The sequence below is a fragment of the Cimex lectularius genome, unplaced genomic scaffold, assembly GCF_000648675.2.
Source record: "Cimex lectularius strain Harlan isolate CLEC.00 unplaced genomic scaffold, Clec_2.1 scaffold50, whole genome shotgun sequence".
NCBI classification, from domain to species: domain Eukaryota; kingdom Metazoa; phylum Arthropoda; class Insecta; order Hemiptera; family Cimicidae; genus Cimex; species Cimex lectularius.
The window spans coordinates 1,921,919-1,937,724 of NW_019392716.1; the positions used below are offsets into that span (position 1 = coordinate 1,921,919).

Sequence of the window (15,806 nt, forward strand, 5' to 3'; positions counted from 1 at the left end):
GAGATGTAATAACAATTTTCCTAACTTCAAATGTATTAAAAATTATAAAAAAATAAATTATGTACTTAATTATTAAAACAGAAGAACAAGGCCATATGGTTAAATAATATCATAAAACTTGAATTGTGCCCCCCCCACAATTTTTGTTAATTATAGACAGAGTTAATCGTTCTCTGTGTTACATTAATCTATAAATGTTTAGTAGCCATAATTGAACGTATTAATTATTTTAATTAATTACACTCTTAACCTAAAGTCTTGTTTGAGATGAAAAAGTTAGTGTCAAGAGCGGGATTTGAACCCACGACCTTCAGCTCGACCACTGCTCAAACCACAACTAAGTCTATCATGACTTCAAGAAGCTCGTGGTACTAACTTTTTCAACTCAATCAAGTCTTTACGTAAAGAGTTCTCTTTACTTTCTAAAATATGACTAAATATGTCGAAATATCAACTAAACTAATGTACAGACACATAAATATCGGTTTTTGGGCAAGGATTGCACAGCCACAAGAGGTTTTAATAATCGATAATCGAGAGATGTACCCAATTTAAACTGAAATCTGAATAAAGGGTACAAAACAAGAATGTAGCTATCAGGTCAGATAGCCAAGCAGCCATCAATGCGCTAAGTTCAAATGTAATTAGCTCAAAGATGGTGCTGAATTACAAAACTAAACAAATTAGGTATATAAAACAAAGTACTTTGGTTGGACCAGGATTTATGGGACTAGAGGGCGATGAGAGAGCGGACTTCCTTGCAAGGAGCTGTTCTGTGGCATATGAAATTATGAATCCACACTATCAATGAGCACCTCAGACAGAACAAAGTAATATTCTGATGAAAAAACATCCGATACTCATGGCTCCAAGAGATGGCATGAACAGGACGTTGCAGTTTAATCAAAATTTCCAAATAAAGTTAGGACAAAAAAGAATGAGAAATAGAGAAAAACACCTCCTGGTACAGACAGATCTTGAACACAAGAAATTACGGAGCAGGAGTATTCGGTCATGGAACCAAATACTCAGAACCCATTGGAAAATACACCAGGATCTTCCAAGTTGAGGTCCACGCAATTGAGAGATGTACCTAATTCAAATTTAATAAAGGGTACAAAAACAAGAATAGCTATCAGGTCAAAGAGCCAAGCAGCTATCAAAGTGCTAAGTTTGAGCAATTAGTTCAAAGATGGTGCTGAATTGCAAAACTGAACTAAACAAATGACCCTCAGCTGGGTACCAGGACATGTGGGAGTAGATGGCGATGAGAGAGCGGACTCCCTTGCAAGGAAAAGGAATGCTATACTACTGATGGGACTCGAGCCCTTCTGTGGCATAGGAATCCACATGTCAATGAGCACCTCAGGCAGAAGGATATAAATAAAGTGAGGGAACAACGAAACTCACAATCCAAGTACCTCTTAACAAACGTTGGAAGGAAAGAGGTAACAGAATGCATTAAAGGAAGCAGGAAAAAACAGTGAATCTTAACAGGGCACTGCAAACTAAATGGACATGTGAAGAAGATTGTATAACCCAACATGGGAAGTGCAGATTCTACAAAGAAGCAGTAGAAACAACAACACACATATGAACAAACTGTGGCACTGCACTTGCTCACAGGAGAAAGTATTTTGGGACATACAACATAATAGTAGAAGAGATTCAACCTTGAAACTGGGTTCTTTCTTAAATGTTACTAATTGTTTTATGACATTAACTCAGTTTTGCTTCTCAAGGGGTGGATGCATTCCTAAATGTAGCACACACTTGTGACAGGGACTGGCACCCAGGCATGCTTTATAATCTTGAATGCTTCATACCAGTTATTATCTTATTCTAGAACCCTACCTTCTGCTTCTGAGTGAGGTGCAGTAAGTTCTTAGCAATCAGACATATAAGCTGGTGCCCCACAAGGTAGCATTCTTCATCTCCTCCTTTATATCATCTAAACTGCTGACCTAAAGGCACACCCCAACACCATCGTCAGCACCTATGCGGATGATACCACAATTCTGTCCTCTAATTCGAATCTTACCCAGGCTATCTCCAACAACCAAGAACACCTTGAGCTTATCTAAGATTTGTGCAAAAAAATAGAGAACAAGACTGAATGAAAAAATGTACTCAGAGTATGTTCATGTTGAAAAACAGTCATTGTACATTAACAACAAAGTGGTACTGACTTCCATTTAAGTCAAACAATCAGGACTATAGCTAGACAGCAGACTGATGTCAGCTGACCCCACACATGAATAGGCAACAACTGAACAGAAGGCTTGGACAACTATAAAGATTTCTAGATCCAAAATCTGTCTTGTGCATCAAAATTAAACTAACCTTATTCAGTGTGACTTAGCTAGATTTTCTTTAAAATTACTAGCATTATAAGCTCAATTTATAAAAATATTTTGTATGACAATTGATTAAAAGGTTTTCTAAGTTTATGTCAAGATGCAAAACAATAACAGGGGAAATTTTTTGTATTAGATATAGAATAGTAAATACATACAACTTTATAATACAAAATAAAAATTTATAATAATACATTTAAAATGATATATTTTAATAGATCCTAAAAATGAATCAATTTTTGACTTAAATTTCATGGCTATCCCTTTTATAATTACAGTACGTCAATAAGGATGGCATTAACTAATATCAATGTTGGAAAAACAAAATTGTGGAATGATCGAAATTCCAATTTATTGCTTATATCACAGAAATTCAGACATGAAAAAAAATCCCTTTGAGTTGCTTATCGCAAATATAGTTCACCTCCCCTGGAAAAATATTAAAAAAGTCTTTTATTACTAATTAATACTTTTAGTAATTGCTAAAAAAATTGTTTCACAATACTTACTGCTTATGTCGAGAAGGTTGGCTTTTTTCCTGTCAATGGTAACATAGAACTGCCTTCCATTTGACATCATCCCGATTACCCACTGGTCAGAGAGGCATTTGTAAAGGAACTCGCTCGATTTACAACCTTGTTCTCGAAGGCTAAATTTTGAATTAAACAAATAAACATTTCATAATGATTGATTTAATAAAATTTTGCCTTACTCGGAAAGCTGTTGGCATATGTCAACAAGTAATCTCAGAGACTCTTTTTGGGCTGGAGGTTGTCCAATCCTTAAATCATGAAGGGTACTTTTTGTAGCCAGATTTGTGGAGTTGAAATAAGCGAATCTGTAAAATAAAATAATAATTATTTTTGTTTAATATTGAGAATATTTAATAACGTGTGAATCTCAAAATATGTATAGATTTTTGTTCAATACCTCAAACTAGAACTATCTTGTAATTCTGTAATTTGAGGTTTGGGCTTTTTCGACATCACTATCTCGGCACAAATATTGTTCATTTTGTCACGAAGGAAATCATCTAGTTTGCCAAATAGTTCGTCCTTTATCACAGATGAACCTACAAATTCAAGGTATTATTATTGTTATTATTATTTTTTATATAAAAAATATCACTTACAGTTGCTAAGTAGGCAAAGTGTTGCTAAATTTACCCTGTAGACTATAAGATTGTAAAAACCTGGGTTAGCTACTTTAGACAGGTACACTTTTCTTTCTTTACCTTGACTACCGAATATAAACCTTAAAAAATCAAACAAAAACCAACACTAGTTTATTTAAGCCTTGAATAATTTTATTAATTAAACTTAAATTTACCTCATTGAAGGCGGGAGAGTTAAATTGGAGCTAGTAGTCTTATTAGTTTTAAAAAGAAACGATGGAATCAAACAACTGACTAGGTATTTATACAACAATTGAGCATCTTCTAGCTCCAGACCACTCCTTCAAAAGAAACTTTTAGTACAATTTAAACTTTTGTCATTTAGTAGAATTTTAATTTATTACTTACCAAACTATTTTTTCTTCATATAGAAGAAGGGAATAATCAAAGATAGGAAATTTACCCTCCACTTGGTTAGCTAAACTTTGTGATAACAAAAATAAAGGTTTCTCTAATCCCAAATATTCTACACCTTGAAAAACGTCTATGATGTCACATTGCTTCAATTTTAAATTTGCCAGATACTAAAAAAGAAAACAATTTTGATCTGAACTTTGAAAAAGTCTTGAAATACTTGAACAAAACAACTTACTTTTGAGAAAAAATTGTCGCATTTGCTTTTCAGCTCAGACAGTACTCCATTACCAGAGTCAAGGATGTTCTGAAACGGCCCCAGGATCAATCTCGATGTCTGGTAAGCTTGTTTAAGAACAGCCTTAAAAACTGGCATTTTGACTTCATGATCTAAGTGTTCGGAACCTTCCAAAACGTCTTTGCTTCTTGGCCCAAAAGGAATATTTATTGTCTTTGATAAGAATTGTAATATCAAAACAAAAACATTATTATTTGTTTTAAGATAACAAAATATAATTGTTAAATTTTTACCATGACCATCCAAAAATTTTCTTCTGGTTGATAAAATAGTTTCTGAGTCTTTTCTGTCTTCAGTGCTTCACAGGGAGAAGTTGAAAAATTTCTAAATTAAAAAAAAAAATTAATTACACATAAATTGTGAGACATTCTATTAATCAGTGGGATGATGATTCTCTGGTTTGGATTTTCTGAAATGGTGGATTAGTTTTAAGTTTTTTAGCTGCAGATTTAGTTTAATCTGGATATTTTCCTACACAAACCCACCCCTGAAGATGGTCTAATACTGAAATGTGTCTGACAGACCATATCAGTGAAGATAGAAAGGCCAGTGTGATCAGAAATGATCAAACTACAGGCTGATCACCTAACAGACCTCAACAAAATTTCAATTTTATTTGCACTTTAAACATATTTAGAAAAATGGAAAAATAAAAACTCTTAACCATTTAATAAAATGGCTAATGGAAAGAAAACGGAAAGAATTTATGGCCAACTGCTGGAAGTTTGCTTTAATTTATAAATCTAAGAAAATTCCAAGAGCAATGCTAAATTCAATCCTAGAATGATGTGACAAAAATGAGAATGATGTCCAAGCATTAGCCGCCCGAGTATACTGGACGGGGATCCGCACACGGGTCGACTGAAATGAGATCAATTGGTCGCGTGCAATCGTTCTTCCCTATCAAGAAATGGTTTCAATTGCACGGTTGCACCGATTCACATCAAATTTGTGCATATTTCTTGGAACAATCCAGAAATAAACTTAACTTTTGTGGTAAAGGTGGAAAAACACCAAGTACTGAACAATTACAAACTTGGTGATTATTGCAGAAAGCAGTCTAAAAAACATCTTTGGACACTGTTTTACTACTTTTACTTTGAATCTTGAATTTATGTGTATGTTAAATGGGAAATTAATACAAAATCTTACTGGATGAATTTAATTATTGCTTCGCACAGTCCAACTTCCTTCATCTGCATATCCAAAGGTGTTCTTTTAGGATAGAAATAGATAATTTTCTCTTCTTCCTGCAAAGCAGACATTTAAGAAACACTTGCAATAGAAAATAAAAATTTGCCTCTTACCTCTCCTTCTTTCTCACCATATTTTGCATGAAATATAAAGAAGTTCTTCAAACTCACTTCCGTCGTATTTACACTCATTTTTAAAATTATTAAACAAAGACTGAATACTAGAAGAACCTGTTAGTTGGGAAGATATAAGCTGTAGATTGGTGCAGTTTGTTGATATGTGAATGGTGCAATTGTTTATTCGAACATGATTCGCCCTTGGCTATCCTCGCAATACCATTTTGGTATACCAGAAAATCTCATTTTGAACAGAACATAAATATCGTAACCTGACATCATCACAATCATACGACTCAGCAGTGGTTACTGGTTACCTGACATTACTCATGATGACCTTAGAGCGCACTCAATGACCAAGCTGCAAAAGTTTTCCTCTTACAAATTTATCAATCAAGATTTGATAGGCCAGTTGCTAAATAAATGAAAATTGGCAAAATATCTTATCAATTTACTGTAGATTACTGCTAATATATTTAATCTATACACTGACAAAAGCTCATGAATTCAACTCATACTATTTATATTTTATGGCTATTTATTAAATTTTATTCATATTCATTAAATTGTAGTTAAAAATTACTATCTTCTTATTTGTCAGGTCGTAAACAAATCAAACTATCTAATAACAAACTCCCATCTTTATTGTTAAGTCTGGTGTTTCTCATGGTGCAATTTTAGGACCTTTATTGTCTTCAATTTTTATTCAAAACCTCCCTTCTTCTTTAAATTACCCCAAATTGACGATATCCAAATCTATGCACAACGTCCTCCTCATTTAATCCCTGATTCCATTGAACTCATACTCATTAAAAAAAGACAATTTCTACTTGGTTAATTGGGCTTCAAACAATGTTCTCAAACTTAAGCCTCTCAAATCCCAATAGATAATTATTTACAACACACATCTGCCAACTGAGGATTTTCCTTGCATTAGCCTTAGCAGTTCTTTAATTTCCTTCTCTAACCGAGAAAAAAATCTGTGTGTGACTTTTAATGCCAGATTATCTTGGGATGATTATTTAAGCTTTGTTGCTAGAAAGGTGAATGGGATTTTAAATTCATTTTAGAACTATCATAAATTTATCTCTCCGACACTAAAATTTAGACCAGTCAAAATTCTTACTCGACCATTTTCTACTTATTTCAGTACTATATAATCTTTTTCACTTAATCAGACTTCTAGTAGAAAAAAAATTTAGAATACTTTTTAATAATTGAACAAGATTTGAAATAAGTTTACAAAGTTGAGAGCACATCTCAACACATGACAAGTTCATTTGGGTTATTAATTTATTTGATTACCTTAAACTATGATCTCTTATTTACTTATTTAAAATTAAAAATAAGCTCTGCTCATCGTCGAATGTTCATTATATTTGATTTTAATTCTTCCTGCAGTTAAAATACTATAAAAACTTTGCATCACAGATCCAAATCTATGAATATTTAGAGTTGCTGTGGTGCATTTGCAGAATTCCCTTCCGCAGTACATTATGTTCGCACACCACCTTCGGGCTTTCAGGCCTTTCAACATTGCGAGCAATCCATGATTTGATCAAACTAACTAAACATGATCTTGTTGCTATTCTCTTTTTCTTCTCTTTTATAATTTTCTTTTATACCTACTTCTCTCCTTCATTCATATACAACTATTATATATATTTTATATTCACACAAATTTTGTTTAATAATCATTTTTTTTCTTGCATTATATTTTGTAACTTTTGGTTTATATTTGCCTATTCACTGCTAAGGGGGCAAAACCTGTTATGATAATGTTTTTTGATAAATATATTTCTATATATATTTTATAAGGATAACTCTAGTTTTCTGTGTAGTGACAAAGCTGAGCTGTAGAAAAGAATGGAGGCTTGAGTTGACCTTTTTAATAATAGAGCTAATATGGTCAGGCCATGTAACCTTAGTGTTAAAAATAATGCTGGAATTTTTATTTAGAACAAACATTAGTAGGTGATTGTTTGGAGATCATGAGATGCAATCTGGTGTGATGTAAGTTTAGAAAAACATTTTCTTTATCATGCTGTTTCAATCTTTATTGAGATTATCTTCAGGGCCTGGGATTTATAAACAATGTTGAAATTATACAAATACATGTAGGATGTGAAAAATGAATTTATACAATGCTAAAAATAAATAAAAATAAATTTTAGACAAAGTATTTGTACTTGCTCAAAGTGTTTGTTTTCTTTGTAGATGTGTCATTATTGTGTGTCATCACAGAAAACTGAGTGAGTACAAATACTTTGATTGAATCTCAAATTTTCAAGTGTACAAATTTATTTTTTCATATCCTACGTATTTGTAAAATTTAAACAATGTTTATAAATCCCACACCCTGAAGATGATCTCAACAAAGATCGAAACATTGGCGCGATAAAGAAAATGTTTTTCTAAACCCACGTCACACCAGACCGCATCTCACGATCTCTGAATAATCTTAACTAACGGTCACTAAACACCACAAATTAATAGGTGGGCTGAGCAGGGGATAGGCAATCGGTATTGATGTCTTTTTTTGAAATAATTAAAGACTGGGATTTGTTAGGATTAAAAAAAAAGACGTTTAATTGACTCTTGATTTGAAAATAAAACTAAAATAGTTGTACATGAATAGTTACAATTGGTGCTCTAGAGAAAATATCTGACTATTTGCCACAATTTTGTTAAATTATTGAATTTTGAAAAATAATAACGAAATATTTCAAACGAAATAACATCCAAATTGGGACTGTTTGATTAGATATAGTGCAACTAGAGCATGAAATAGCCTTGATCGTTGCATTTAATAAAGAAAGTGATAGAAAAATAACGTTTTCTTTATAAATTTGATGACTGGCTAAATGAAAAAACAGAAAATATCAGTGCTAAAATCATACTAATTTTACCTATATTCTAATTACGGTACTTAAATCACAAAATCAAACAGAAAATAATTAATAGTTAATTAATTTGGAGAGAATCAAAGGTAAATATTCACATACAAATTATGGTTTATTATTATTATTCAAATCCCTTTTCTTAAATTTCCTAAGCAAGTCTTTTTTAAGTTAATAAATTACTAAAACCTTGCATCTCACAATTTTAATTATTGTTAACATTATTTAAAATAACTGGTGTGTAAGAATGAATAATGTCATGAAATATTAAGAATTAGTCATTAAAATCTTAGTCGAGGGAAATAAGGTATATAATTTTTATTGGAGGGCTGCTCTTTGATCAGTTAATCCTGTTTGTAATGACTTCCTTTTTTTTTCTTCTTCTTACATTTAATTACATAAAAGTAATCCCAGCCAAGATTGCACATAGGAAGTCCCCTCCACACCAGTATTCTATTTTTATTGTTGTCCTACATTTAAACAGTTTCAATTGTTAAGAGAAAATTGCAGGTATATAAGTAGACTTGTATTCATCATTTGGAATATCATTCGCAGTAATTATAATGACCTTTGGCATTGGGCTCACATCGTGATGTCTGTTAATGACTTTTGTCCCCCCCATGTGTCTTAATCATCTTTGTTCTACAACTCTACAAGTAAGTACTGTGGCTAAAACTCACTTTCATGTTTTTACAATTTTATAAAAGGAAAAATCAAGAAAAGGATTTAAAACCAGTAAAATCTAAATTAATATAGGATTGTTATGTAAGGTGTGTAAATGTTAAAAAAACCCTTGTCCAGTCAGGACAGCTAATACAATTGGTCTGGTGTGGAAAGAAAAGGACAATTCAATTCCCTGGACAGCTGTCATCCTGCAGTGATGTTTCCCTACAAGATTATCGATTTAGAAGACTCAATGAACAAACAACTCATGTCACACTTTGACGGTGAACGGACTGGTTTTTGTCAGGTCGGCCCCAAGAAATGGCTTTTACCAGCTGCTTACAAACAGCATGCAGAACAATACTACACAATGCCGATTAAAAAAGACGATGTCTGGATTATAACATTTCCTAGATCAGGTATTTCTGACATGTTAAATTTCACTTAATATTTGCAATTTATTATGCACAGATTTATGTTACAGGGACAACTCTTTGCCAAGAACTTGTTTGGATGGTCAACAATAATTTTGATTATGAAAAATCTGGTTCAACTACATTGGACAGAAAATTTCCATTTTATGAGTAATTTAATTAATCTTTCAGTTTTTGATTAAAAATTTCAGTATTAAATCAAAAATCATATAAGAATAAACCATCTTTTTGATATAGTACTACATTTTTAATAATTAATTCTTAGTCAAAATTAAAACAATAACATTCTCGCTTTATATAAGAAGCCTGGTAAGAAAGAAAATTTTCTTCCTATGTAATTTAATTTTTATTCCAGGTTTAGTATTTTACATCATATTAAGTTTCATGAAGAAGTGAATGAAATGAACAATAATGATCCAAAAGTGGCGAAAGTGTTGGCTTATTGGAGAGAGCACGGATACAAAACATTTCCCGACCTTCCATCGCCTCGACACATCAAAACGCATTTGCCATTCAGTCTGTTACCACAAGATCTGGTCGACACGTGCAAGTCTATCTATGTAGCGAGAAATGCTAAAGATGTCGCGGTTTCATATTACCATCACAACAAGCTGCTCAAACTTCATGGATACGTTGGAGATTTTCAACAATATTGGGACTATTTTGAGAAAGATCTTCGTAAGTGAAAACATTTATTTTTACAATAAAATTTTAAAATATTAAAAATTTAATTTAATATTTATTAAATCAAGATATTAATCTTACTGTTAACTTTATACTAATGCATAAAACTATGTGGTAATGCTGATCTGTTTTAGTGGTCTATTCTCCTTATTTTGAACATGTAAAAGAAGGTTGGGAAAGAAGGAATCATCCTAACGTGTTATTTATTTACTATGAAAATATTGTCAAGGTTAAAGAAATTTAACATAAACAAATCTAAATTGTGTTTGCCTGTTAATAAAACATTTTATGTTTAGGATCTTAAAGGTAGTATAAAAAAAATTGCCGATTTCCTCAACAAGCCTGCCTCGGAAGAAGATGTCGAGAGGCTCGCACAGCATCTTGAAATAAACAATTTTAGAAAAAATGTCAAAATTCATGAAGACATAGAGATGAAAGGAATGACAAATCCAGACGCAGAGGGATTCATTCGATCAGGTATTTGTAAAAACTAATTTACAGGATAAAAATTGTTTAAACGCGGTTTTTATTTATTTATTTTATTTTCAGGCAAGACTGGGGACAAGAAGGAATTCACAGATGAACTTGCTAAAAAAGCAGATAACTGGATTCTTGAAAATTTGAAGAATACAGATATTCTTTTCCCCGGCATGTAACGTATCATTTGACCGAAAGTGGTTCAGTTCCTGATTTAAATTAATAGTTTTAAATGAAATTTTATTTAGATTTAGTACTTCATATTTGTGATGACATGTAATATTATAGATTAAAATATTATTTTAAAACTAAATAATATAATATATTAAGCAACCCCTGTAGATTTTGCCTGATTTTCTGGTATACATCTGAAGTATAAAAATAAAATAAAAATGTATCAGTTCATAAATATTAAATATTGGGGTGCTGGTGTTTTTGAAAAAAGCTTATTAGTAGTTGAGTTTTACTGGGACCTTTACTTTACAGTGATAAGCACCAGGTCAACGCCTAAACCGTTGTGGCCACAACATCCTAGTTGTTACACAAAAATTAATTAAAAGCCTTATTCTCACCACGGAACGCATGACACCTTAGATTGGGGAGGATGCTCTTTTCTGTCAAACCCAAGACTCTTTTTAGGGGGGGGGATAGGATAGAGGGAGAGGAGTTGGTGATAAGAATCTATTTAGTGAGGAGTGGTTAGGAAAGTGAGTACCTCACTTGGTGATAGGACACCAGAGCCCCTTTAGCCTTTTCGCACCTACCATGCCGTGGGGATCAATGCGAATCCCCCCGTCAGGACGGCGACGAACGTTTCCCGGGGTTCACTACTTGGAAGCGGGGTTGGTCTTTGAACCCCAATGGCACCATCCTTTGGTACACAGATGGATCTAGAACACAGGAAGGTACGGGGGCAGGAGTGTTCGGGCCCGGAACCAAATACTCAGAACCCATGGGAAAGCACACCAGTATCTTCCAAGCTGAGGTTCACGCAATTGAAAGATGTATCCAATTCAATCTAAATAGAGGATACAAAAACAAGAATATAGCTATCATGTCAGATAGCCAAGCAGCCATCAAAGTACTAAGCTCCAATATCATTAGTTCAAGGATGGTGCTGAACTGCAAAACCAAACTAAACATATTAGGTTCGCAGAATAAAGTCAGCCTCTGCTGGGTCCCAGGGAGTAGAAGGCAACGAGAAAGCGGACACCCTTGCAAGGATAGGACCCGAACCCTTCTGTGGCATAGGAATCCACACTATTAACGAATATCTCAGACAGAAGGACAAAAAGAAAATGAGCGAACTTTGGAATTCACTTATTGGACATAGACAATCCAAGAATCTTCTGACCAATTTTGGCAAGAAAGAAATCACAGAATGTGTCAAAGGAAGCAGGAATAGACTGCGAATCCAAACAGGATTCCTGACAGGACACTGAAGATTAAATGGACATCTAAAGAAAATTGGAATAATCCAAGATGGCACATGTAGATTCTGCAAGGAAGCAGAAGAGACACCAACACACTAACACACTGCGGAGCTACATTAGCCCGCAGGAGGAAGTGTTTTGGGATATACAATGTGACCATAGAAGAACTACAACCACTGAAACCGGGCCTATTAATCACGTTTCTTGATGAAATAGGACTCACCGATGAGCTTTAGGCAGAGCTACAATACAATAGCTTTTAAATGGCGCAGTATACCATACCCTGAAACATTCTATCTACATCTATTCTCACCAACTTAAATGATGTTAAAGTTTATGCTACTACAATTATATAAATAAAAATTAAACTAAAATAATTGTAATAATAATAATGAACAATTAAAGTTGGTTCCCCAGAGGAAATATCATATTTTATGGATGTCTTTTACCATTTTGTTCAGTTATGAAAAAAAAAGAGTTCATTTTGAATCATAATTTGAGGCTGATACTGAAACGCAACGTACGCTGGATATTCTAGCTGAGTATTGCACCCTTAATGGTCTGGTGGTAAATTTATCGAAAACAAAAGTTATGGTATTTAGAAACTCTCCCAAATGTAAAAGATTAAAAAAGCTGTATTTCGGCCTTGAGTGTGTAGAGTATGTTAACACATTTACATATCTAGGTGTGTTGGAAAGTTTAACTCAGCAGTGAATAATTCATTTAATAAAGGCTTGAGAGCACTTGGGAAGTCTAGAGACGTCTTAATAAAGGGTAGATCGCATTCGTTAGAAACAAAAACGAGACTAATTGATTCTATTGTTGCTGCCTCATCTTAGTATTCTGCGGAATTGTGGTCCCTTGGAATGGGCGAAATGGATAAATTACAAGTACGGTATTTTAAGCCACTTTACCATTTGCCCAGAAATATTCCTAGTCTGTAAGGATTGAGCTTGAACTTGAGCCCATTGGTGTGCAGTTGCTAAAAAGAATTTTAAATAATGGATAAAAGTATTGAGCACGGAAAATGGTTCGCTTCTGAGAAGATCCTTTCATGATGTCCTCCGTAAGGCCGATTCATCAGCATGTAATTTAGAAGTAAACTATAGGGACTGGTTTTACGAATTGCAAAAGTTATTGTTTGTTATAGGCTATAACAAGATGTATCTTTGCGACCCTGAATGTCATCTAAAACGCGAAAAAGAAATTATTTTGTCGAAGTGGAAAAATAATCTATACTCAACAGACATAGAAAAGGTGTTATACTCAAAATTTAACCCTTTTTATAGAAAAATCAGCTCCTTGTGTAAATGTAAAAATTATTTACAACTAAATTTGTCTATAAATAAGCAAAGATTACTTATACAACTAAGGCTGTCTAGTGCTAAGGAAATCAAATTTTTTGTAAATGGGCTCAAATATGTAATTGACACACAGTGTGTTCTGTGTGTTAATTGTTTGAAGAGGAGAACTTGGAACATATATTTTTAAATTGTCCAATTTACCAACATCAAAGATCTTTTTATTTAAAGAAGTGCATAGATACATGTGTAAATAGTAACAATTTAGACAAACTTGAGTTCTTGCTAAAATTTGAAGCAAAAAAACCAGTCAATTGATGTGTTCAATTTTGTTTATGAAGCACTTAAATTGAGGGCTTTTATTTTCAATGAATGATGTTTTATTGTTGCATCATGTAATTTAAGCGCCATGTATTTGATGATGTATTTTGATTAGTTCTTACATGCTATTATTATTATTAATTACTTTTGTAAATAGTGTCATGTCAATTTAAGTTGGAAGATATCTTTAATCATGTATATGTCTTTATTTTGCTATTTGGCTCCTCCCTGTAATAGCTACTGCTGAAATACAGTATTAATCTATCTATATGAAGCCAATTAGACAGAAAACAACACTCAGTTCCTTCATCGAGCTTTCAAGAGATATATCATACCCTTCATCAGGACTATGAAACTAAACATTAATATTTTGAAAAAAGGTATAAAATGTGTTCCATCTACATGATTGGGCTAAACTACTGTTCCATAATTACAAAAAAAATTAATATAAAATGACAAAAATAAATTAGAAACTATAACAATTAAATATTAAAAGAAATATTTACATATAAAAAAACTAACTTTTTTTAAAAACAAATATTTCAGCTAAAATGTTAACAATGTAAACAAAAACTGTGGTTATATGTTTTAGATTATTACTGAAATCAAATCAAACTTTATTTATTGTAAATTTTACATGTTTGAATAAATTGGGCTTGTAAATAAAAGGAATGTTGAGGCCTACATAACTTCAAAAACAAAATTAAAATAGACTTTTACATTATGTAGCGGGTTTTTCACTAGCCATTTATACATTTCGTTTTTTTTCTTTTAACAACTAAAGAACTAATAATTTAAGGTAAATGATTGGATAGTGTAATGCTTAACCTCTCATAATCATTGAACCCAACTGATTTCTTTCATGGCATAACTAAGTCTGAGGCATTAATCTTGGTGGCTTTTTAATATCGTTCTCTAACTGGGTAAAAAACCTTGGTGAGACTTCTAATACCAGATTATTTTGGGATGATTATTTAGGCTTTGTTGCTAGAAGGGTGAATGGGACTTCAAATTCACTTTAGAAATATCATAAATTTATCTCTCCGCCACTTAAACTTAGACTAGTTGAAACTATTATTTTACTGTTTTTCACTTTGCACTACATACTTTTTCATTTAATCACACTTCTAAAAAAAAAATACAATACTATTTAATATTACACAATATTTGTATTAAGTTTACAAAGAAGAGAACACATCTCAACACACGATAAGTTCATTCAGGGTATTAATTTGTTTTATTACCTTAAAATCCAATCTCTTATTTACTTATTCAAAATCAAAAATAAGCCCTGCCCATCATCCTTATTCATTATATTCGATTTTAATTATTCCTGTAGTTTAAATATTATGAAAAGCTTGCATCATAAATCCGAGGATTCATTTAGAGTTGCTGTGGTGGGTCTTCGGAATCCCCTTCTGCGGCATATTAGGTTGACCCACCCCTGTTGGGCTTTAAGTAACTGACATTTTAATGAGGAAACAGAAGTAGTAAATAAATCCATAGAATTGTATGTTTTTACTGTCTATCATGATGAAAAATTTGTTCCTTTATATTCAATAAAAAATATTTTCTGATTTCTGGGGTGGCAAGGTGGTGCATAAAATTGGAGTTTACCAAGGATTTCTGGAGAATCTATGCAATTATGAATTAATTTGAAAATAAAAATGATCTCAAATTACTTTTTTCTGCAGTTAAGATCAGAAATATTAAAGTAAGATTTAATGGGAGCATAAGAGGATTTATCATTGTGACTGTTTAATTGGAAATATAATGTATGAAGGAGTTTATTTTGAACAGTTCAAAGAAGTTTTATATCAGTGTAGTATTGCGGATTCGAGATGATTGAATATATAGGTGGACATAGCAAGTAGGATTTTTTGAACTGATAGGAACTTACTTGAAGCCAAGCACTCTTGTTTTCTTGTAAATGTAGCTTAAATGTAAGATTACTAACAAAAACGCCAAGATTTCTAATACAAGTTACTCTGGTTAACAAACTTTAATTAATGGTATAAGAGTGGAAAGATTTTTTGTAAAAAAAAGTGATAGTAAAACATTTAGAATTATGTAAGAATAGTTTTATACCAGTCGGAAAGA

The 15,806-nt window shown here is 32.4% G+C and overlaps 2 protein-coding genes across 5 annotated transcripts; one reads left to right on the forward strand and one right to left on the reverse strand.

The window, feature by feature from the left end:
* Positions 1 to 2,670: 2,670 nt before the first annotated feature.
* On the reverse strand, positions 2,671 to 5,813 carry LOC106664406 (vacuolar fusion protein CCZ1 homolog). 2 transcript variants are annotated; one of them, XM_014390099.2, is made up of 11 exons: positions 5,491 to 5,813; positions 5,336 to 5,433; positions 4,417 to 4,507; positions 4,124 to 4,336; positions 3,880 to 4,055; positions 3,687 to 3,812; positions 3,490 to 3,611; positions 3,288 to 3,429; positions 3,070 to 3,195; positions 2,867 to 3,006; positions 2,671 to 2,807 (listed from the first exon to the last, which is right to left on the reverse strand). In XM_014390099.2, exons 1-11 carry the CDS (start codon positions 5,566 to 5,568, stop codon positions 2,731 to 2,733), a joined length of 1,389 nt encoding a protein of 462 aa, XP_014245585.1. In that variant the 5' UTR covers positions 5,569 to 5,813; the 3' UTR covers positions 2,671 to 2,730. The 2 variants fall into 2 exon arrangements, with proteins under 2 accessions (XP_014245585.1, XP_014245586.1); XM_014390100.2 differs by having other exon boundaries at positions 2,671 to 2,786; positions 5,491 to 5,811.
* Positions 5,814 to 8,754: 2,941 nt separating this feature from the next.
* LOC106664404 (sulfotransferase family cytosolic 1B member 1-like) lies at positions 8,755 to 10,900 on the forward strand. 3 transcript variants are annotated; one of them, XM_014390097.2, is made up of 7 exons: positions 8,755 to 9,049; positions 9,150 to 9,475; positions 9,541 to 9,640; positions 9,846 to 10,168; positions 10,309 to 10,403; positions 10,471 to 10,651; positions 10,724 to 10,900. In XM_014390097.2, the coding sequence occupies exons 2-7, from the start codon at positions 9,274 to 9,276 to the stop codon at positions 10,828 to 10,830; spliced, it is 1,008 nt and encodes a 335-aa protein (XP_014245583.1). In that variant the 5' UTR covers positions 8,755 to 9,049; positions 9,150 to 9,273; the 3' UTR covers positions 10,831 to 10,900. The 3 variants fall into 3 exon arrangements, with proteins under 3 accessions (XP_014245583.1, XP_014245582.1, XP_014245580.1); XM_014390096.2 differs by having other exon boundaries at positions 9,164 to 9,475; XM_014390094.2 differs by having other exon boundaries at positions 8,757 to 9,049; positions 9,195 to 9,475.
* The last annotated feature ends 4,906 nt before the right edge of the window (positions 10,901 to 15,806 follow it).